Raw genomic sequence first — 23,155 nt, 5'->3', positions numbered from 1 at the left:
GGTGCTGTGTATCAAACCCAGAGCCTCACCCATGCTAGGCAAGAGCTTCCTTTTAAGAAAATAAACAAAATACATAAAAAAACCCCTGAGAAATACCAATGACTAAAATGATAATTTTCCCTCAATCTGAGTGAAATGGAATGAACTTTTGTCTCCAAAACACTAAAAGAAATTTAACAATGAAACCAAGCTATGTATGTTGAAAGTAAAATGACGGCACTATAATTAAAAATATTAAATAATGACAACAAAAAAATAAGAGTGAAGGGATTCGAGAGCACAGCAAGACAACACCTATATTCAACCACAAAGAAAAGGCAGGGGTTTCTAGCTTGGCAAAGAGTGAAGATGCTGGGGAATCAAATGGGATGAGTTGGCGGGCAGAGGCTTCCAGAAGGGTCCCTGGATCCCTGGGTCATCTCAGGGGCCCACAGAAGTCAGGGAGCCCACCGTTTAGTGCAGCAGGTCCCCAGCATTGACCACGTGGCTGTAGTTTCCCATGGGGTACAGGAGCAGTGCGTCCCATCTTCCCTGGACTCCACCTGTGCCACTTCTGCCCAAGGCCACTGTGGTCCTCGTGGATGGAGACTGGAGCCTTCTTGTCCCATTGAGACTCTTTGCTCTCCCTGCTCTGAGCTCTGCGACCACACACAACTGCGTGTGCTTGCTCCACAGATGTGCAGCCGAGAGGAAGCACTGAGCTGCCCCGCCCCACACCAGTCCCACCCCAAGCTCTGCAAAGGGGCAGAACGCTGAGCGCTGAGCAAGAGGCCCTCCCTCCCCAGGGGAGTCTTCAGCTTTGGTCTGCCTAGCCTCTCCTTTTATTTGGATTCCTTTTGTACTGTAAACACCATGTTTCAAAATGCAAGTGAAGTTCCTCTGCAACTGGTCCTATGTTTGTGTGGACCAATGGGAGGGCAAGGACGGGTGGGTGTGGGGAGGGAGAGCTTGGGGGAGAAAGAGGGAGAGCAGAAAGGGGAACTGGAGGAAGAGGGGGAGAAAGGGGGGGAAGAAGGAAGGGAAGACGGAGGGGGGTCAGAGTAGGAAGAGGGAGTAGGAGGGGAGGAGAAAGGATAGGAGGAGGAGGAAGAGGAGTGAGAAGTAGAAGAGGGGGAGAGAAAAAGGCAGCGGGGGAGGGAAGAGTGAGAAGAAAGAGGAGGAAGGGGAGAATACAGCCAACAGGAAGAGAGGGTGGGAGGAGGAAGGGGTGGAAAAGGAGAAGGGAAAGATGAAGAAGGAAAAACGGGGAAGAACGAGGTGGATGAGGCAGGCTTCATGGAAGGAGCAAATGGTGGTCCATCAGTTGCTACATCACTAATTCTTTTTCTCCCAATCACACATTTCTAGCTTCTAGTTTCCAATTTCAGAGGGAAAGATGTCATGTACTGAACCTTGGGACTGCCAGGGCCAAACACAAGAGTGCAGGCTTGCAGGAAGAGTCACTGACACAGCTCCCTGGAGACACAAATCATGGACTTTTGGCCTTGGGTTTAGATCAATGCTGACATGTCAACGAAGCCTGGACGAGGGCAGTGCCTAAGGTCAGGGACTTGCTGCAGTGCCTGGGGGTGAGCAGGAGGGCTGCAGGGTTCCCAGGGCAAGGAACGGGCACAGCCAGGTTGCACGACTCCAGGTTGCACTGTTCACAGGGCATGTGGCCAGCAACACTGAAGCAGCAGTGCAGCCAAACTTGTGTGCCTGGAGTAATCAAAGACATGTATTCCTTTCTGAGCTCAAAGACTTTAAGATGATGCTTCCAAATCTCCTTTGGAGTTGTTTGTGAACAGAGATAGGCTGGGGGTATAGCTCAGTGGTGGAGTTCTACTTAGGATGCGCAGGGCCCTATGGGAAACCTGGGAAGGGCTGAATAGAAACCCAGAATCCTGGTATGTGTACTTTTGGGGAGACACAAAATAATGCAGGACCCACCAATTGCTCAGAAGTTTTGTAGGTGTTTTCTGCTAAATGTGTAAGAAAAAATGCACATTAACTTTTTTTAAAATCATGCTTTTCTGTGACTAGTTGTAAAGAACTGGTGCATCTTCCTATTTCTACTTTCACTAAGAATTGAACATAATATTTAATAATTACAAGTAGGAATAAAATACTTTTCCTTTAATATTTTATTATCAAAAGGCAACATGGAGTCAAGTACAGTGGTGCACACCTGTAATCCCAGCAACTTGGGAGGCTGAAGCAAGAGGATCACAAGTTTGAGGCCCTTTCTCAAAAATAAAAATAAAAAGGACTGGGAATGTAGCCTGGCAATATAGCACCCCTAGGTTCAATCCTCAGTACCAGAAAACAAACAAAAACCAAACAAGCAAAAAAACCGCCTCACATTTCATTTCACTGCAAAGGTCCTTACATTTTAAATAGCAGTGTTCTCCATGCCTTGCAAGGATTGTAGAAATAGTATTTTAGTATTTTAAAACAGGTTTCAAAAACACCTGTGACTGGTCACAAGATTTTATTAACCTGGTAACTGCCCCACATTACTGCTTTAGAGGGGGTGTTTGTAAGAGTATCTGTAACTACAATGAATTACTCTTGTATCCAGGATCAATCACACCCCCCAACTCCAATGTGAGCATTAAAAGCATCAGCGGGCCAGTAATCATTTGCACAGACCAGTCAAGAAAGGAAGAGAGACATTTTATGTGAAGTGGTCTTCTCTGGAAGGCACTGGAATAAAAATGAACAGTGAGAGTAAGTCTGCCAAGGAGATCAGGACCTTGTCTGTCAAGACTAAGAACACAGACTGGAAATATTTCTGTTCATTTTCCAAAGAACATCAAGGTTAGGATAGTAGGTTATGACTTGGATGGAAAACCTTGCAGTTGCTGTTCTTTTTTTTTAACAAGACAACACAGCTCGAGCCCCTGGTCTTACTGCCATTGCTCCTCTACCCTCAAGGGGACGGTGTCTTCCTTTTGGTATTTTTTCCTATTGGGCAGAGGTATACACAGGGCTGGGTTAAAAGTGGCCAAAGGTGCCACTTAAGAAAGTCAAAAGCAGTCAAATACAACTGGCACTCAAGGTGCTTTCCGCGTTTACATGAGGACACCTTGTTAATTTAGACCCTCATGCTTGCGGCCCAACAGTAGTGGGGAGGAGGGTCTTGAGTGGAAAGTGCCCTGAGCTGGCCAAGGAAAGAAGCACCAGTGACAAAGTGAGCAAGCCAGGTAATCTCAGAATGTCAAGAGCTGGAGGGATCTTGGACATCACATGGTCCCAAACCCGTCACTGTGGGATGAGGAACCAGAACAAAGGGAAGGAGGAAGAAAGTGAGGACAGAGGGTGAAAGGGACTGGCTGTGTCTTCTGGCACACTGTCCTCCACCTGCAGCTTAAAGGCACAGGATGAGATGCTGAAGAGGGTTAGTGTTGTCTTCTGAGGTGGCGACATGTTCAGGGAAAGGAGGGAAAGGTTAAGGAACCAGGAACTGTCCCCATCGACAGGAAGCTCTGGGCTGTGAGAAAGCCAGAGAGGTGGATAGGAGGAAGAAGGCAGGTGTGTGTGCAGAACATGCCAGGGGACACGAAAGATGCCAGCTTCCTCATGAGACACAGTTCCTGGAACCTGAACAGGGGAGAGGAAAGCTGAAGCCATGGGAGAGTGCTGGCAGCCGGCAGGTGGATCCCCCTAGTGGAACACCTTTCTCAAAATAAAAATCAAAAATAAAAAGAAAAGTGAGACCTGATCCCCTTTCTAGGTATCCTTGTGCTGGGGTGGGTAGACTGGAGGCCATGCACATGAGACAAAGGAGAGGCCTCGGAGTTCCCCTGAGAAAGCATGAGAAGGCTGACCTCAGGGATACAGGCAGTTTGCTTACAGCAGAAAACTAGGTGCTGCCAATGCTGCTCCCTGGAACTCAGCTAGATTTTATTTATTACTTACTACTTCTTCTTTCTTGTGATTGGGTCTTGCTATGTTGCTCAGGCTGGGCTCAAGTGATTCTCTTGCCTCAATCTCCTGGGTAGCTATCAGCTAGATTTTAATACTACACTTAAAAAAACTAAAACTGAAACTAAAAAAAAAATTACAAAACATCTTTCATATTATGCCACCTTCGTTTACAGGTTGCTGTTGAGTCTTAAGTGTATGCCTTCAGTCATTTTTTCAAGTTTTGGAGGGAGCATTTCACAGAAGCCTATGAAGCCAGGGAGCTAAGTGACTCTGATGGACAGCAGAGCTGCAGACCAGGGAAATTCTAGGTGTGCGGGAAGATGATTTCCCAGGCTTTTGCCAGCTCTAATGCTTGATGAATGGGAAATGTTCTCATACTGCACCAGACATAGCAGAGTGCTCAACATGACATGATTTAATCAAGGCAATGCCAAGGCTATCCCTGGGAGCTGAAGAGCAGTGTACTGTAAAGGAAGCTAATGGAAACCGGTAGGCAACAATATTTATATGGTGTACAATACAACTGGGCAGCCACTAAGATTTTAATCAACAGCATGCTGATGCCCAGCTGTGCTCTCCCCTAGTCTCAAACCACTTCCTAATCTTCTTCATGCAGGCATGTGCAAACACTGGGAGGCACAGGAAAGCCTCCCTTAGAGCACCAGCAGGCTATGATGGTCATGGGGCAGCTGCAGGGAACTTTGGCTCTGGCGTGGGGCTTTGGCTGTACCTCTTATCAGCCACAGGACTGCTGGTGAGTAACTTAGCTTGCCTAAGCCTTGATTTCCTCATGGCAACATCACCCTCATAGGAATGTCATGAATACTAGCTCTCAGAGGTTTCTCTACCAAGAACACAATATGATTGGATGCCAGGGACTGCGTCCAAAGAGACACCTCTAATTAAGGTTACTGGTAACTATGAAGGGAGAAGTAGCAGAATGTTTATATTTACATCCATCCTACCCCCTGGAACAAGTCCCACATCTTCCTTGCTCAGGTTCAGATGCTACCAAATTTTATTTTATTCTATTTTCTTTTTTTGGTACTGGGGACTGTACCAGGGGCACTCTACCACTGAGACAGATTCCCAGTTATTTTTATTTTTATTTTAAAACAGGGCCATATTAAGGACTGGCTTGAACTTGTGATCTTCCTGCCTCAGCCTCCCAAGTGGCTGGGATTACAGGAATGCACCACTCCACCTGGCTCAGATGCTACCAAATTTTAAACCAATGATGACACTCTGGTATTCACAAGCCAGGCAATCACAATGTTGGATTCTCAAGTGGGAATGTGTATCAGGCATCTACTCTAGCACAACTCTTGAAAGGAAATTCTGGCTGCTCCAGCTTCTTTAGGGTAATTACCAGTTTACTGGGAAAAGAAATGTCTGAAGATAAATGGTCTCAATACATTTGAGGAAAATGTGCACAATGTCTACCGAGCACAGGACTGACATCTGGAAAAAGATGGGAGGTTGTGTGATGGCAGGGGCAGAGGAGAGAGGGGAGGAGGGTCAGAACCAAGCTGATTACCAGAGCTACATCATTTGCTTTCTGAAAGATGGTAACAGAAATACTCGCTTCTCTAAAGATTCTGCAGGCAACAAAGAGGTATCACCCAAAAAGGGCAGCAAAAGACACTGCTGTGTGGGGGTACTGCTCTGAACAGCTGTCCTCCCGAGAACTGTTACTTTGTTTGCTTAAATTATTTCAGCAGAAAGAAACTGAGGGACGGAAAAGGCAGCATGTACTTCATGAATCTAGAAATTCTGGTTCTGCTGACTCGACACTGCGGACTTTCTGGATTTGAGGCCCTACATACCTGGAAGAGGTGCTGCAGCTATATGGCAATCTCTGGAGACCGGCACCTCCGAGAGACCCCCATCCTTCTAGCCCTGACTTCTCAGCTTCTGCTCCCTCCCCACTACCGTCTCTACACACTCCTGCTTTGCAGTGCTGCCTTATGAACTCCTTCCTGCTGCTCCATCTGCTGTGTGTCTTAAAGCTTCCAGGGTACCAGCCCTACGCAGTGCTTCCCCAAGGCACAGCATGGCTCACACCCAATTCCCAATAACTTACTTTCACCAGACTGTTGTAAACCTCCTACTACCTCAGGTTGTTGGATTTAGCAAGCAAAAACACAGGACTCCCAGTTAAAATGTGAACTTCAGATCAACAAATAATTTTTCATCTACCCCAAATACTTCAGGGAAAACCCCTTAAAAATCATTTGTTGTTGATCTGAAATTCAAACTTAACTGCTAGCCTGTAATTTATCCAACAATCCTGTACCACACATACACTAGCATTTGGTTTTTGATCCTACTAATAGCTGGGCTGTAAACCCCAAAGGGTTAAGGACCTCACTCAATTTACTATTAGTTCAATGATGTAAGTCCTGTGAGAATATTCAGAAATTTATAATTGAGAGTTGTGTGATCATTTAAATACTTTGCTAATTTTACTGTTATTTAGAATATTAGTCATATCTGGGATGTGTCCCTGGAATAGTTAACAATTTTAGTATCAATGAAACAAAAAATTCTATCACCATCCATCAGTGATTTTCAAAATAAACAGGGGAAAGTGCAACCAGCTTAGTGAGCTGAGAGAAAATGACCAATGTCGTCCTTTGCAGCATTTCCCTTTATAGACAGATATGTGGCAGCCAAAAGAACTCACAGAATGTTCAAAATCTAAAGAGCTGCATCGAGGATGCCAGGATGGAATTTCTTGTGACAAAACACTGAGCTCATTGTGCCCCAATACCTTAATACAAAGTCCCACTTCTCTGGAGCCACCTCCCCTGCTTAACCCAGCCAGTAATCTCAAAACCTTCTTGGGAAGGGCTGAGAGGAGGGAGGTGAGGGGACCAATGGGCACATGACCACCTGTACTGGACACTTCTCACCAGCAGCCCTCAGTGGGCGCTCGTATCATGGGCACAGGTCACTATGGTCACTAAGAACATCAGGGGACTCACAGGATCCCCAGCAAGCCTGTGGCTCCTATGAGGGGAAACAAGGAATGAATGGAGCATGAAAAGAGGGTCTTCCACTTCTGACTTCACCCCTTGATCCCCCATCTGGTCTCCCTGCCAGGAGGTAGGCCTCACCACCTGGCGAGTCCGGTGGCTCTCTTACCAGTGTGTGTGAGCATGTGCCTCTGGAGGGAGCTGGCCCACGGGAAGACCCGAGGACAATGGGGACAGTTGATCTTCTGCAGGCAGTTGGCATAGGAGTTCCGCTTTGCCCTCAGCAGCTTGTCTTCTGGAGGGCTACCTTGCTCTTCATCACTGGGCCCGTGATGGTCAGAGGGGGCTCCGGCCACTTCATCCTGAGTGTCGTCCTCTGCAGTCTGCAGAAATGGACTGAACTTGTTGGTGTCCGTGGTGGCCAGCATCTTCTCGATGCTGGCAAACTCCCCACTAGAGTCCAGGTCCACCCCACCACTGTTGGCACGGGGCCGGTTTCTCATACCCCTTCTCCGGCCCCTCTTCTTGGACGAGCCAGATGGCCCCTGTTCGGTGGGCGAGGCTGCCTCTGGGCTGCTCACTGTAGGGGGTGGGTCGTTGGATTCTTTTGGGCTTGTGGTATCAGTGGGGGTGGCAGCAGCTTTGGGGATGGTGCCTCCTACGTTGTCTGCAGCCACAGTGTTACTGCTGGTGCTTGAAGGCCCTGGCTCGGCCACCTTGGTTTTCAGCAGAGTGGGGGCCGAAGACACAGATGAGATGATCTGGGCAATGGAGGCCAGTGGGGGCAGCTCTTCCGTCACTGGGGGCTTTGGCAAGAGCAGGGGGGGTTTGGGCCGCAGTGGCCGCAGCAAAGCTGAGTTGCTCAGGAGGGTTGAGTTGCTTATGAGGGCAGAGTTGCCCAAGAGGGGAGGGTTGCTGACCAGAGCTGAGGAGTAGATGGGGACAGCAAGCTGAACAGAGCCCTGGAGGGGCTGAGCATGGGGTTCCAGTGTGGCAGCTGTGGTGGCAGCCACCACTGTGGTTGTGGGGTTTTCCAGGATTCCACTAGGCCCCAGAGTCACTGGCAGGGTAGGGCAGGGTGGTGGACAGGGAGAGAGCTGCTCACTGCTCCCCACTTCCTGCTCGGGCTTCTTGGCTTCACTGAGAGCACCCATGTCCTTGTCTCCTTTCCTTAAGTTCTTGGGGATGGATAGATCAATAGGCTCCATGGAGCAGTCATAGGGGACCAAGGAAGAAGGGCTCAGGAAGGAGGACATGTTTTCCTGCTTCACCTGGACCAAGGCCAGGCCCTTCTGAGAAAAGTCGAGGGGCTCGTTGAAGTCCACTGCAAAACTGCTGGTAGGCTCCAACTTGACTGATACGTGGGGAAGCGGGGGCTGGGCGGGGCCCCCATGAAGAAAGCCATTCTGGGGCTCCAGGAAGGCGGCAATGGGCTTGCAGTCACTAAAGGCAACACAGCCGCTCTCCTCTTCCCTTCCCGAGGCCTCGGTGGCCACGTCCGAAGAGCCTAGGCTGCCATCCACTGCCAGCACGTAGCTCTCAATGTCATGCTCTGGCACATGCAGGTGCTGCTTGAGGATGTGGTGGATGCAGTTGCGCTTGGCTGCGAAGGTGGCGCTGCACTCCTTGCACTCGAAGGGCTTGCGGCCTTTGTGGCAGCCGCCCAGGCCTCGGCCGCAGTGCGTGCGCATGTGGATGCGCAGTGCGCGATAGTGCTTCAGGTCCTCACCGCACAGCCGGCACACCGTGTCAGGAGCACAGAAGGCATCTACCAGCTCTGCTGCGCTGCTGCTCACATACTCGATGTTCTTTTCGATGTCCTTCCGGGTGGCCTTGAGGTGCTTCTTGCGCAGGTGCCGCTCACAGTTGGCCTTGACCGTGAAGGGGTAGTGGCAGATCTTGCAGATGTAGGGTCGCTCCCCACTGTGCGTGCGCAGGTGGCGGATGAGAGCGGCCTTGTCTGCAGCGATGTAGTCGCAGATGTTGCACTGATAGGGTGAAATGCCCAAGTGGGAGCGCACGTGGGCACGCAAGACTCCCGAGAAGGCGAACACCTGGTTGCAGAAGCGGCAGGGGTATAGCACCTTGCGCATTGCAGGGGTCTTCTTGCCACTGGGTCCCGTCATGATGGCCTTCAGATCCCCCTCTGTGATCTCCTGCTTGATCTTGGCCTCCATGCTCAGGGGCAACAGGGCCTCAATGATGCTGTCTTGTTCTAGCTGCGTCTTCATCTCAGGCTGGCCTGGCAGTTCTACTCGAGGCTGCTGCAAGAAAAGCTGGGTGGCCGTGTTTGGCTGGGTCCCCGACTTGGACTGTAGCAGGTGGGCATTGGAGGCTGCCTCCACTGAGCCTTTGAGGAGCTTAAGGGGTGGTGGGGGGAGGCTGGGGCTGATGCATCCTGGAGAGGCCTGCTGAGTGTTGATGAGAGGAGGGGGTGTAGAGGTGGCCACCACTGTCCGGGGTGTGACCAGGGGCTTTGGCTTCAGAGGGGGCATGTGCTTGAAAATTGCTTGCAGAGGGGTAGCAGGGGCCTTGGAGAGAGGAGGAAGACTGATTTGTGGAGGAGCAGAGGCTGCCATCTTCAGAATTTGCTGAATGTCTGCCAACTCGATGGCTGACTCTCCTGAGATGGGCTTGACCACAATACTACTATCTGGCTGGATGATAAAGCCCTTCTGGAAGGGTTGTAGAGACAGATGCTTCATGCTCTCCTTGGTAGCTGGAAGGACTGTGAGAGAACCACCTAGGGAAGCAGCTTCAAAAGGAGACAGACTGAGCACATTGGTGCAGCCAGGGTCCTGAGGTAGCTGACACTTGAGGGTCTGGAGCTGTATTGCTTGGTTATCATCAGGCAGGGGCTCCTCAGTGGGCACAGGCTTGATGTCTTTGGTGTGCTGCAAGCCCAGCAAGGTCAGGAAGGCCTTCTGGTCCAGGACATCACCAGCCAGGGTCTTGGCCTGCAGCTTTTCCCGTCCCTGGTCTGAGGCAACGTGGGTCTGCTTGTGCAGAATGAGCGACGAGAGCATGGGGAACGCCTTGTCACAGGTGTCGCAGACAAAACGGTGCTGCTCGCTGATGCACCTTCGTAGGTTTGTTTCACACCAGGCCTATGTGGAATCCATCAGCAAAATCAATGGAACAAAGGTAAAGATTTAAAAATCATCACTGAAGGGAGATGCAAGAAGCATTTGTTGCATAATTGCCCCAGTGTGCGGTCTTTATTAATAGACAAGGAGCTGATCTTCCCCTTATGGCTAACCTGGAACTCAATCAGGAAAACTACAAAGCCCCTAAAGAATCATGTTTGCCTGACGAAAGACATTATCACCAAGGAGATACCAAAGTATAGTGAAATAGCACTACCTTGAAGGTAGAATTCTTTATCTTTTAAAAAATTGGTGCCTCATAAAACGAATGTGACAGAAGCTGGAGAACTGGCTACCTCTGTGTTTGCAGAAGAGGGAACACTGCTTGAGAGGGGCAGGAGGGAAGATAATCTGGGGACACTGATGGGTGTACACAGAGGAACAGTCCACTAAGCTTGAGGCTCGTGCACTGAAGAGCCTCTCTACTGCTGTAAGCATCTCCGGTTGAGATACACCCTCCAGCTCCTAAATCATTCCTCACAGAACCTACAATGTTAGAAATACTCAGCTTTAATGCGGAGACAAAGAATCAAAACAAATTCGAATTACAACAGGGCTTGGCTGGGGGTGGGGAACAATTTACAACTTTATATTCCAAAGCCTCAAGAATGGGTTGATGAAATAGACTTACACACAAGCCCACAGGAAACTTATTCCAAATAAAAGATCACTACTTCTCTCCATCCAACCACCCAAGGAATACAGAAAGGGGCAAAGGGAATTTTAAGAGAAAAGATGTTATAAAAAAGATAAAATCCAACGGACAACACTTTTTAAAAAGGGACCCTTAGGATAAGGGAGCTTAATCCAACTAAGTAGACCACAGAGGCAACCGCAGGTTCAACAGGCTGATTGGTATACCTGAGAAATGCGAGGAAACTTTCTACAGGAGAAGTCAGTGAATCCTAAGTCATGGAAGCCAGCAGGAATCGAAGGATTGTTCTGGATGAAAGGCCTTCCCATGGCGTCCCTGGGAAGCTGTTTGTGGACAAGTGCGTTGTGGCGCAGTAATCCTCGATGTGTTCGGAAGGTGACACAGCAAATGTCACATCTAGGAAAAGGGAGGAATAAAGATATAGAGGTAGCTCAGTCAGTTTCCACTTGTCTGTTGGCTTTATTATGTCTTTTGTTACTTCCTTTCAACTGAAAAAATTAAGACACCAAGAAGCCAGTGTGCTTGGGGTTAACATCAATACACTCTTCTGTTTAGTTTATATTTTAAAAATTATATTCTACTAATCCTGGACACCAAATCTTTGCAGGCTGTACAAGATGTATCTATGACCACACATCTGCAGAAGACAGCTGGGATGTGAAGCCACTGCTACAGACCTACTGTTAGCGGAGTCATGCAACCTCAAGGGATAACTTCAGAAGTAGTCTTCCCTCAGCTCAACGGATTCTAATTGTTGTAAATATTTAAAAGGCAAAAAGATACATTTAAGTAGTGCCTAGAGCAATTGTATCAGCATCCTTGGGGACAAGCTCCCAGCAATATTCCTGATATGGATAATATAATTCAATTCCCCCACCGAATTGGTAGCAAGTAATAATAATTACTTATTAAATTCTAATATTACTATGATTATCTAAAAAATAACTGTAGTGCCCACATACTGAGCCCACACTAAGTGTAAGACCTGCGAGGACAGTGCATATCACAGCAAGGCAAATGGGTATCACAATCCTCTTCTTATAGATGAAAACACAAGAGGCTCAAAAATGTTAATCAACTGACTGACATCACAGAGCCAAGAAGCAAGACAAAATGTTAAGGCCTAGTTCTTACTCCAATCCTTGCCTATCACAAGGCCGTCTCCCTTCCTTGAAAGAGTCCCATGAATACAGCCTACTTAAAAACTATAGACAGGCTGGGTTTGTGGCTCAGTGTTAGAGTGCTTGCCTAGCATTTGTGAGGTACTGCATTTGATCCTCGGCACCACATAAAATAAATAGATAGGAAAAAAGGTATTGTGTCCATCTACAACTTAAAAAGAAGTAACTTAAAAAAAAAAAAAGAAAGAAAAAAAAAGGTCATGATTCTTCACTTTAGAGATGATCTTCGATATCTTACAATGTTCTGGACCACTCAGATGTGAAGCAAATGCCATTTTCTAATATGGTCTCTACTTTTCACACCAGTGTTGTTTTTTTCTAGGTCTTCACTGAGAACCATATTAAAAATGATACAATAATTATATTATCAGCATCCCTTAGATCTGTACTAAATGCAGCCACTGAGACATATGTGACTATTTAAATAAAAATTAATTAAAATTCATCATTCACCTTAGCCTTCTTTCCAAGGTTCAGTGGCTTGGGGCAGTCCGGCCAATGGCATATTTCCATGAATGCAGAAAGTTCTGTGTGCCAAGCATCATTCCATGTATTTACATGTGCAGACACCTTTGCAGACCTTCTAAAAAGTAGGTCTTACTGCTAATGTGCTTACAGAGGTAAGGCAACTGACTCCCATTTACACTGCGTACACTTTAATGGAAAGTTTTCTTGCTATGAAATTCTTCTCTGGAAATAAAGAGATAATGCAATCACCCATGAAGCAGCTGAGCTCTCTTTGATGAAGCGTTGAAAGAGAAAAGTGCCAAGTATGTGCAGCTCTGCTTGCTTTATCACTTGATGGAGGTACACAGTCCTGTTGTATATCCACCCCTCTTCTCTCCTCTGTTAACTTGTGGACACCCCCTAGCAAGATTCCTGTCATTGTTCAACTACATTTAGAATACTAGGTTCTCGGGAGTATTCAAAGCACAATGCTCCCTTTGAGGTGAGTCTCTGAGAGGCCCAGTTGTGGTCAAGGTCCCCAGGGAGGGAATGAATTCAGATAACCCAAACACCTTTAGGGACTGAAGTTGTCACATCATGGGCCCAGAAGGTGTGGCTTGAACCTCCCAAGTTAGGCATGCCCTGGAGGACAGGCTCTGATCCATAGGAACCATTCCTCATCCAAGTGCCCAGAAGTCTAAATCACAGGTTAGAAGACACAGTGAAGTAGGGAACAGCATGGACACAGCTGCTCTGGGCCAGGGTCTCCATGGAACATATTCTACATTCTAGCTGCATACACAGAGGGGACAGTAACCTTGGAGGTGCTGAGAACCTCTGTCCTATTCTACCACACTAGAAATGGAGCTCCCTGACTTCAGATCTTCCAGTTTCAAGTTCAACTGCACATGATCACCAATACATCACCTTGGTACTTGTCAGCTGAAGCTATGTACTGGACTGAGGATGAAAGAAATGTCTGAATCAGGGAAACTGAACTCTAACCAGACATTTGCTATTAAGAAATTACTGTTAATTTTTAGTTATCATAATAGTAATGAGCAATGCTCTTTTTTTTTTTTTTTTAAAGCTCCTATTTTTTGGAGACAATAAAATATTTATAATTGTGGTATCTGGGATTTGTTTAGAAATTATCTGGGTTGGGGAAGAAATGACAAAAAATTGACTGAGTTGTTAATTCCTGAAATTGGGTGCAAGATACATGGGGGTTCATTACATTATTTTCTCTACTTTTGTATATGCCTGCAAAATCCCTTAATACATTCAAGAGAGAGAACTACCTTACGGCAAATAGTGAGTTGGCTGACTTTTTCTATTTTCTTCAATTTCGACAACATCGAGGACACCATCTGCAACAGATGTGTTTGAATGGGAGGTTCCATTGATAAAAACTGCAGAAGGGAAGTACCGACACTGAACCTTTGTGGCACACATAATTTGAAGGAGCCTATTTCCCCAGCAAGACCATGTTTCTTCCTGTACACCTACTAAACCACTGGAGCTATTTATTGAAAGAAGTCTGTTCGTATGTGTGCGCGCGCACAGGGGTGGGAGCCAGGATCTCAAGGGAAGTGCCAAATCCAGGGGTCAGGAAGGCTACACAGAACTTGGGATTCATACTTAGGGCAAGCTGGGCACTCAAGCCTCTGACACAATTTGGTCTGGTACTTTATGAACTGGAGATGCAAGGATGAAAGCTGGGCTTCACCTTTCCCAGAAAGTTGAGAAAATGAGGAGGAAGAAAGCAAGATGCAAGCAAGTGTAAAAGCAGTGGGGGGTTCTGCCACCCAGCAGATCCTGCAGGTGTTTCTACCTGCAGTCAGCAATATAACTTGCTCTTCCCACATGTAGAAAATAGCATTTACTACAAATATTTTTTGCAGAATATTTGCAGTGTTTTAAATTAGGTTTTACTAGTGTTAGGCACTGTCCTGGTTGCTGAGATGCTGCAACACATATATAAGCTCATTTCAACGACAATGAGATAAACATTAGTAAGCATCAGTGACTACTGCATCACAGCAGAAAGCCTTTACCTGTGAAGCCAGCAGGGTTCACACCTTGTAGAGAGGGGCTTTTTATTCAAAACCAGGTAAAGAGTTCATAAGATAATTTATACATACCTTAAAAATTTAACCTAATACAACACCCCCACAAATATGTCTGAAACACAACCATAACAACATCATAACATATAACAATCATAACAAAACAGTGATTCTCATTATTTGTGTGTTCTGTATTTGTGAATATCTACTTTGCTAAAATTAATTTGCAAATCCAAAATCGATACTTGTGATGCTTTTGTAGTCATTTGCAGACATGCACAAAGCAGTGAAAATTTTAGTTGCCCAATATACATGTTCCTAGATGAGGTTGAAGGACACTACTTTGCCTTGTTCAACTCTCATGCTATAAATAAATGTCCTTTGTGTTATTTCATGCTGTGTTCTTCATATTTTTGTGCTTTTTATTGGTGACTTCAGTGTTTACAATGGCCCCTGCTGTGGTCCTGAAGTGCTGCTTTGTGTTCTTAAGTACAAGAGGTTGTGATGTGCTTTATGGAGAAAAATGTGTGCATTAGAGAAGCATGAGTTGCTGTTATGTTGGCTGTGAGTTCAATGTTAATGAATCAATAATATATATTAAATAATGTGACTTTAAAAAGAAACACACATAAAACATGGTACTGCATCGATTAGTTGATGAAAACGTGACTGGAGGTACCAGGGAACCTAACCCTGTATTTGACCTTAGAAGAACCCAACTATTTCAAATAACGAGACTCAACTAAGTACCTGGGCCCTCTATATACAAAGGTTCTGCATGCACAGATTAAAATATTTGGGAGAAAATGCATCTGTACTGAACACGCACACTGTTTCTGGGTCATTACTCCCTAAAGAATACAGTATAATAAGTATGTATACAACATTCACATATGTTAAGTATTATAAGTCATCTAGAGATTTAAAGTATATAGAGAATATGCATAGATCCTATGTAAATGCTGCACCATTCTGTATAAGGGACTTGAGCATCTTTGGATTTGTGGATCTTCAGGGGTCCTGGACCCAAGCTCCCATGGACACTGAAGGACAACTGCACATTCACTGGACAATCCTTCTACAGAGGGCCAAAGTTTTATGCTCAAGTCTAGTTCCATTTCATCATTACTGCAAGAATTATACTCATAATACATCTTTGATTTCCAGTTTTAGTTTCTTTAACTTGAGCAAGGACTTAAGATTTTTTCAAACCAAGTTAAATCATAATCTCAAATTTCTATGATTATCTCTTCCAACTGTTTTTAAGTACTTGACTTCCCTAAATTTGACATTAGTTAAAAAAACACTGTCCAGTCTGCACTGTTAATAAGCCTATTCAACTTGGTTTCCACAGGAACTATTACTTTTTTAAACAATAATTCATTGGCATATATAAATAAAATTAAATTATAGTAAATTATGAGTACTATGCATGTAAGTAGGTCAGGAAGAAATAATAGTGGTTCTTGGTGGCATGTGAGCCAACTGCAAAAGGCAGACAGGTGAGCCTGGGAAGTGGGCTGCAAACTCTGTAATATCTTATCAGTAAGGCAACTTAAAAGGAATTTATTTTTAATTGACAAATAAAAATTGTATACTAGTAAGAAGTTTTTGGGCATGTACCCCACCTACTGTTTAACTGAGAAATGTATATACACTGTAGATATAAAAATATATATATATACATATATATTTATACACACATATGCATTTATATACACATATTTACATGTACATACAATGTGCTAGGTTTACCTAGAGATTCTTATGGGGGAAATAAAAAAAGGTTTTGTTTTTTTTTTTTTTTTCCTCCTCTCTATGCCCTTGAGATTTCTCTGAACACATCCTATTTTGGGGACTATGACATTAATGTATAACCCACCTATTGGCCATGAATATTCACTGTGAGTGGCATTAATAGGCAGGTTTTATAAAAGAAATGGAGAGTGGCTCTTAATGTGGCAGTGAGAATTTGCTGTATGACAGTCACCATTTTTTAATAATGTTGCTTTTTATATAGGTCCCCTCCAGTCTCTTTCAAATCCCCCCCTTTATGGACAGTTTCAAACAGTGGGCACTCAATAAACACAAAGCAAAAAGCACCCAGCACCAACCACAAGCTCTGTGTCCCAGGGGAAGGCAGTGTGGAGCACTGGGGGATGGGCTCAGGGACGCCAGACTCCAGGGATAGTGAGCAGTACTTCAGGTTGTGTGACCTTGGACAACTTATTTACATCTGCTTTTCAGCTGCCTGCTATGTAAAACTTCCCAAACATGCCAGAGATAAGAATGCCCTCGTGACCTTGTTAAAAAAGCAGATTCCTGGATGCCAACCCAGACCGACCGACTGAAGTCAGAGGATGAGCCCAGGAATCGGCATATGGAAAAGCACACCAGGTGATTCTTAGAGTTGGACCAGTTTGAGAAACAAATCATAGTAAGAATTCACTGCCGGAATGAAGAATCTGGAAGCATCTTAACCGTTTCCCCTCTCACCTGTGATAGCAGGATTTTGGGGGTTACCCTGAATATCAGATAACAAATGCTTTGAAAAGGCCAAAGCGCTATTTCACAGTTTTTAACCATTACTTTAGCTTGTAAGGGGGAGAAAAAAAAATCAGAAAAAGGCAATGTGCTGGCATGTGTGGGCAAATATGAAAAGGCAGGGAAAACTGAGTCTTAATTTCAAACGGATGTGTCCTTTCTTTTCACTCAAAAACTTCACAAGCTGCCCTTAGTGCTTCTGTTTAAACTTGAGACTCGTGGGCAGAAACAACTAAGTGTATCTGCCGTCAGTCCTGTCCTGTGCCTCCTGGAGTCACGGCTCGGCAGGGAAGTGCGCGCCCCAGCCTCACACTCACGCGAAGCCCTCTCAGCCCAAGTCTAGGTCCAGGCCAGGCTTTCGACCTACATATTCCTATTCAGGTTTTTATTTTTCTTGAGATGGGGGTCTCATTAAGTTTCCGAGACTGATTTCCAACTCCTAGAATTAAGAATCCTTCTGCCTCAGCCTCTCAAGTAGCTGCTGACCACAGGGGTACGACTCCCCCACCCCCCACCTGTTTCACTTCTGAAGAGACACACAATATTGGCTCACAGTAAAGTTGCTGAAAAATGGCAGAGGGGGGAAAACATGCTGCTTTGAAACCAGAAGCAGACTGCCAGGCTGGTTAAAAGAAAGAAACACCCACAGAAAAACACTGGCCTCCCTGTCTCAGACTCTGCACCTGTTGGTAGATATTAAATAAAACCCATGTGGAAAACCCATCACCCAGAAACACGCGATAGGCCTTTATCAAGCAGACACTTTACTGGGGTTCAACCAGCCCTCCCAAGGCCCCAGGAAGAACATTTTGCAACCTTGTTTCTAAGAAGCACTTCAAGGACAATGGAGGTCATTGTAAATGTGTGGCCCCTGCTGCAGGATGCAGAGCCGTGGCAAGCACAGCTCTTAGGATATTTGCAAACCTGGCTTGGACTTGTCAGTTTTTGTTAAGGCTGCCACCATTGGCGGATGGTCCCCAAGACTCTGTCTTCACCCCACTCCCTACCCTGCTTGTGGAATATCTCAACTCTGTCAGGAATTCGTAAAGAGAGTGATTGCAAAAGTATTTAGATGGGGTAGAACTGCACTTAAAGAACCACCACAGAGGGGACACGAGGCTGTGGGACAATTTCATTTTGCAAGAGATTTTGACAGTGTGCCAGAGGGAAATTTTACAAATCTGGTAGTCTGCCTTCTGATTTTCTGGCAATAGAAATGGCCTTATGCTGGAAACTAAGAGTAAATTTTCCAAATGAAAACCACTGGAAACAACTTTATTGCCACATAGATAAATGGAGAAAAGCATATCTCTTTGTAGGATCTAAGAAGCTACAGAACCCCCAAACAAAACCTGTGTTTCCTTTTAAAATCATACTGAAATAGATTACTTCGAGGGAAAAAAATCAGTGGAAAAACCTCCAAAGGATAGTTTGGAAAGAGATTTAACCATTCCCCTGCTTCACAGTAGGGGTTTCTGCTGCTGGTGTGGGGTTGCAGCCACTCTCAGAGGAGGGCTGTGGTGTGGGGTGTGCAGTCAGGGGCTCTCTGGAATGGAGGAAGCAGCTGCCTGCAGCTTATCTCCTCTTCTGGCTTCCCTGAGCACCACTTGTGATATCACTGAAGGGTACTGGGTAGGTGTGAAGCACAGACAAGAGGGTCTGGGGGTCCCAAGGGCAGGAAGTGCCTCCCAGTAGGAGGAGGTGAGCCCAGTTTTTGATTGTGGCTTTGGTATATAAAGTCACAGACACTACCAGCCCTTGAGGCCATGATCACAAAGAGCCTTTGACACATGCTTAGAGAAGTGTCTTTTGATGGTCGGGTACAGAGGGAGATGCTGTCACAGGGAAAACTGGCTACAGGGGCTGGGGTACAGTCAGTCGTAGAGCTCTTGCCTAACACGCATGAGGTCCTGGGTTAGATCCCTAGAACTACAAAAACAAAACCAAAATCATATTCATAGCCTCTCCTATCTTTTCTTCTTAAAAAAAAAAAAAAAAAAAAAAAAATCAGAAAAACAAGCAAAATCCCACCGCACACTAGTTCTGACTTTCACTGGGTTGGAAAGAACTCAGTGCCAACATGCTTGGAGAAGCCTAACTCCCAACAGCTGAACTCTGCTCCATTCTCAAGTCAGAGAGACTCAACCCCACCAGCCACTCTTGGACCATGTGCCTCACGTCACCAAGGCAAGAAGTGGAGCCAGCCAACTCCCAACAGATCTAGGAAATACTTAATTGTAAGCTGAGGTTTTGTCTTTCAATTATCAAAGGACTTTGATACAAGAAGTAATATTCTTGTTTGTATTCAGATTTCAGTCTTTAAAAAAAAGAAAGGTTTAATTTTAAAATTTGAATTTGAGAACTGCCATGTGTAACAGTATGCCTAATTAGGGAGGGCCCTGTGGTATCTGTCTTTTTTTTTGACAGCAAAATGTCCTTGTGAAAAAGACATGATATCCTTCTTTCTTCTGTTTAGTTTTAAAAAAGAAAACAGCTTAATGCTGGGCTGGGGTAGAGAATGTGGTGTGACAAATGTGCTATTCTGGTGTGGACATTCACTGTAGAGAGTAAAGGTAAAAGAACAAGCCAAAATAGACCAGCAGTTGTGATGGTTCACAGTAGGGCCAACAGTTACTTATCAGAAACGACAATCACTACGAACGAAAGGCACTGGCCCTGAAATACCAACGCAGAACTCACAACCAGTGATTGGACGGTTTTCCAAATAACCCCTGGGAAACACCTGAGATGGGAGAGGAGCATGCATTCTGGCATGGATTAAGAACCAAACCTGAGGGCTGGGGGCGCAGTTCTGCGGTAGAGAGCCCGTTTGGCACATGAGAGGCCGTGTTCACTCCTAGGCACTGCTCAAATGAAACAAAACAAACAATGCCCCACCCCAAGACTCAAGTTTGAAGGTAAATTTGTCAGTAATATGATTTATGGATGTGGAAAAGGACTAACAAGTCCTTTTCTTCTTTTTCTTAACCTGAGGCTAAACAATTTTGGGATCAGCTTCCCTAGTGCCTGCTGCAGTACACCAGTATTCATCTGGTCACCTTAACTCTCCAGAACAAGATCCTGAAGTCAACAGAAAAGGCTTAACAGAGCAGCACAAAGAAACAAACCACTTAGGTGTTCCTTTAGGTGTCTTCACTGTCATATAACTCCACAGAGTCTACCACGCAGCAATGGACGGGCAGATGTTCTCCCTCCCCAGTTGACAACAAAGCGTTAATTTTTTAAAAAAAATTTTTTTACTAACTACACGAAACACATTTTCCAAAAGACTATTGGCAAATTTCAAACATTGGGAAACTCATTTCTGTAGAATCTCAGGTTTCCCCAACAATCTAAGAAAAATGATGTGTGGTTCTATTACTTAAAGGCGTCCAGTCCCTTCAAGCTTCTAAATATCAGCCTTTCGACACAGTTTACAATGATTACAAAATCTGGGATGCAGGACTCAAACCAAATTTAAATAGCCACTTGGTTTCCCAATCTTTACAAAAGCGAAACTAGATAATAGTGGCTCTTATGACAATAAAGAGTAAAGAACAAATTGCTTTCATGTTCTCTGTCAAGTCAACAGTACTTAGGAGAAGCCCTGGAATTTGACTCCTCAATTTCACTGCAATGGAATAACCAAAGAAATGCCACAACAAACCATAACGGTAAATGTCGGAAGGCTTAAAATATTAAAAAAGACATGCAGCTAGCTGTGGTGGCACATGCTTATAATCCCAGAGTCTCAGGAAGCTGAAGCTGGAGGATCACAAGTTCGAGGCCAGTCCCAGTGACTTAGCAAGTTTCTGTCTCAAAATAAAAACGAAAAAGGGTCGGGGATGCACATAAGTGGTAGAACAACCCTAGATTCAATCTCCAATACCACGAAAGAACTTAAAAAAATTAAAAAGCACATATTCTAAATAATAGTATCAAAAGAAAAACTCATTTAGTATTTGGTACAGTTATTATCCCCCTTCATCCTCATACTAGTTTTTAGTCTTACTTAAAAAAAAAAAAAAAAAAAATGGGGGGCTGGGGCTGTAGATCCATGGCGAAGCACTTGTCTAGCATGCGAGAGGCACTGGGTTTGATCCCTACCACCACATAAAAATAAACAAATAAAATAAAAGCATGCTGTTCATCTACAACTACCAAAAAAATTTAAAAAAATATATTTTTTAAATACTGGGGATTGAACCTTGGGCTTTCCATGTGTTAGGCAAATACCCTACTATGGCGCTACATCTCTAGACCCTCACAAGTTTTCAAATTTATTTTCTAGATGGGGAAACTGAACCTCCACTGGCCTGAGGTCACAAGAGATGCCAGGCAGCAGTCTAGGATGGAGTTGTCTGCTACTCTGTTTATTCAGAGGACAGTTATTTGCAGATGCCCCAGCTTCTTATGAGACCCACATCACATCACATCACATTGCATCCGCAAAGCCCAGACACTGGCCGTAATAGCACTTCCTAAAACTCACACTCCCCACTCCCAGCAACCCCGGCAGCAGAACCTGAGAAATACCTGCTGGGAGGCTGCAAATCAACCAGAGCTACTTCCCTGCGATATTGAATTCCTTGCTCATTATAGTGTTTTAATCGAGAAACTGGCATTCCTTTAAAAAAGGGATTTCATGCTTCATTTTTCCGGCTCTGTCTCCAGAGGCCAGCAGGGGTAAGTGCAAACAATCTCTCCTGAGGAGCCCCACCCGGCTCAGACATTCTTCTCTCCTCAGCCCACCCTTCCCAGCCCATCCCAGGGCAAAGGAACTGACATCCACAGCTGCACTAATCTCTCCCAGTTGCTGTGAGCAGCAGCAATGGGCCTGGCTGGGAACCTCCCCATGTCCCAGGAACCTGCGCAGGCTGTCCTCTGGGACCAGGCCAGCTCAGTGTGAAGTATGGGGCAGAATTTAAGGGCTTTTACCAAGGGCAGTGTGGAGTGGGGGAAACAAAGGGGGTGGCCTTCCCAGCTATAGCTGTGCTTAGTTTTCCCCAGCACAGCTGTGGGTACCTACCCCCTTGGGCTTCCAATGTATTCCCAACCTTAAAATCACCTCGCAGCAGTGGGGAGAGAAATCACCTCAGAGACAACCAAGATCAATAATGTGGACCAGCCAGGTAGGGTGGCGCAGAATGTGATCCCAGTAACTTGGAGACTGAGGCTGAGGGATCATAAGCTCAAGGTCAGCCCAGGTAACTTAATGAGATCCTATCTCAAAATAAAAAGGGCTAGGGGGTGTACCTCAGTGGTAAAGCACCCCTGGGTTCAATCCCTAGTGCCACCAAAAAAAATAAAATTAAATTAAAAAAATAATAATAACGTTGACCAAACTGAGGAGAGCCTTGACTTGGAGAGAAAGCAGTGAAGTATTGCAACACCTGATACACTCAAAGGAGAAACTTGAAACTTTATACCAACCTATCCCTCTGCTTGGCTGAGAGGCAAACGTGCCTTCTTGGTCCTGAATTCATCTCCTTGTTTTCTGACTAGCCCATGGCCTCTGTCTTGAACAATGCCATTTTCCTCAAGTCTGGTAGATGCCTGGCACTACTTTGAGGATTCAGTCATCTGTTGGGTACATTTTAACTGAAACAATGTTAAAATTACTTATTACCTGATCTCTTTTAATCAAGAAGCCACATGAGATTACACAATAACTCGGGCCAAGTTTCACCTTTGGCAGCAGCTTCATCAACATAACCATCCAGCTATTGCCCCTCCTGGCCCACCCAGGAGGAAGGTCATTCACACATGAGGCCAGGGCTTCACTGCCCTCCCTGCTAATCTTACCTGCTCTGCAGGCTGCTGAGCACTTGATATGTGGCTGGGTTGCCCTGAGAGGGGCTGTGACAACACCACATGCACCAATTTTGAAGACTTGGCCTATGACAGGAAGGCAGCAGAACGTCTCATGGAGAACTCTTACACTCATTTTATGTTGATATTGTTTTGACTACATGGGTCTAATCAACTGAAGCATTATTAACTTCACTTGCTGTTTTTTTTTTTCCTTGATGCTGGGGACTGAACCCAGGACCTCCTACCTCACACATGCTAAGCACATGCTCTACCACTGAGCTACACTCCCATTCGTCTCTTTATTAGAAACATTTCAAAGGACATGTGGGGCTCACACTCCACTTCTGCTGGATGACGATGACCTGGATGTTTCCTCAGCTGACTTTATTCCCAGCAGTGGACGGCCTATTGC

The 23,155-nt window shown here is 45.4% G+C and overlaps 1 protein-coding gene and 1 long non-coding RNA gene across 7 annotated transcripts in view; one reads left to right on the top strand and one right to left on the bottom strand.

Annotated features, from left to right (window-relative positions):
* The window catches only part of RREB1 (ras responsive element binding protein 1), a 132,505-nt gene that overhangs the window by 8,386 nt on the left and 100,964 nt on the right, over positions 1-23,155 (bottom strand). For all 6 annotated transcript variants that reach the window (XM_079147521.1, XM_079147519.1, XM_079147516.1 and 3 more), the window contains exons 9-10: positions 10,895-11,084; positions 7,057-9,994 (exon numbers count right to left, since the gene is read on the bottom strand). In XM_079147521.1, coding sequence (XP_079003647.1) covers positions 7,057-9,994; positions 10,895-11,084 — 3,128 coding nt within the window. The remainder of the gene's footprint in view (positions 1-7,056; positions 9,995-10,894; positions 11,085-23,155) is intronic.
* On the top strand, positions 1,014-11,982 carry LOC306665890. Its single transcript, XR_013765133.1, has 2 exons — positions 1,014-4,663; positions 11,296-11,982. It is a non-coding gene; the product is annotated as an uncharacterized lncRNA (long non-coding RNA).

Source organism: Sciurus vulgaris (assembly GCF_902686455.1).
Source record: "Sciurus vulgaris genome assembly, chromosome: 7".
In the NCBI taxonomy this organism is placed as follows: Eukaryota; Metazoa; Chordata; class Mammalia; order Rodentia; family Sciuridae; genus Sciurus; species Sciurus vulgaris.
Note: the sequence above shows the minus strand (reverse complement) of the source record. Positions and strands in the feature narration are given on the sequence as shown.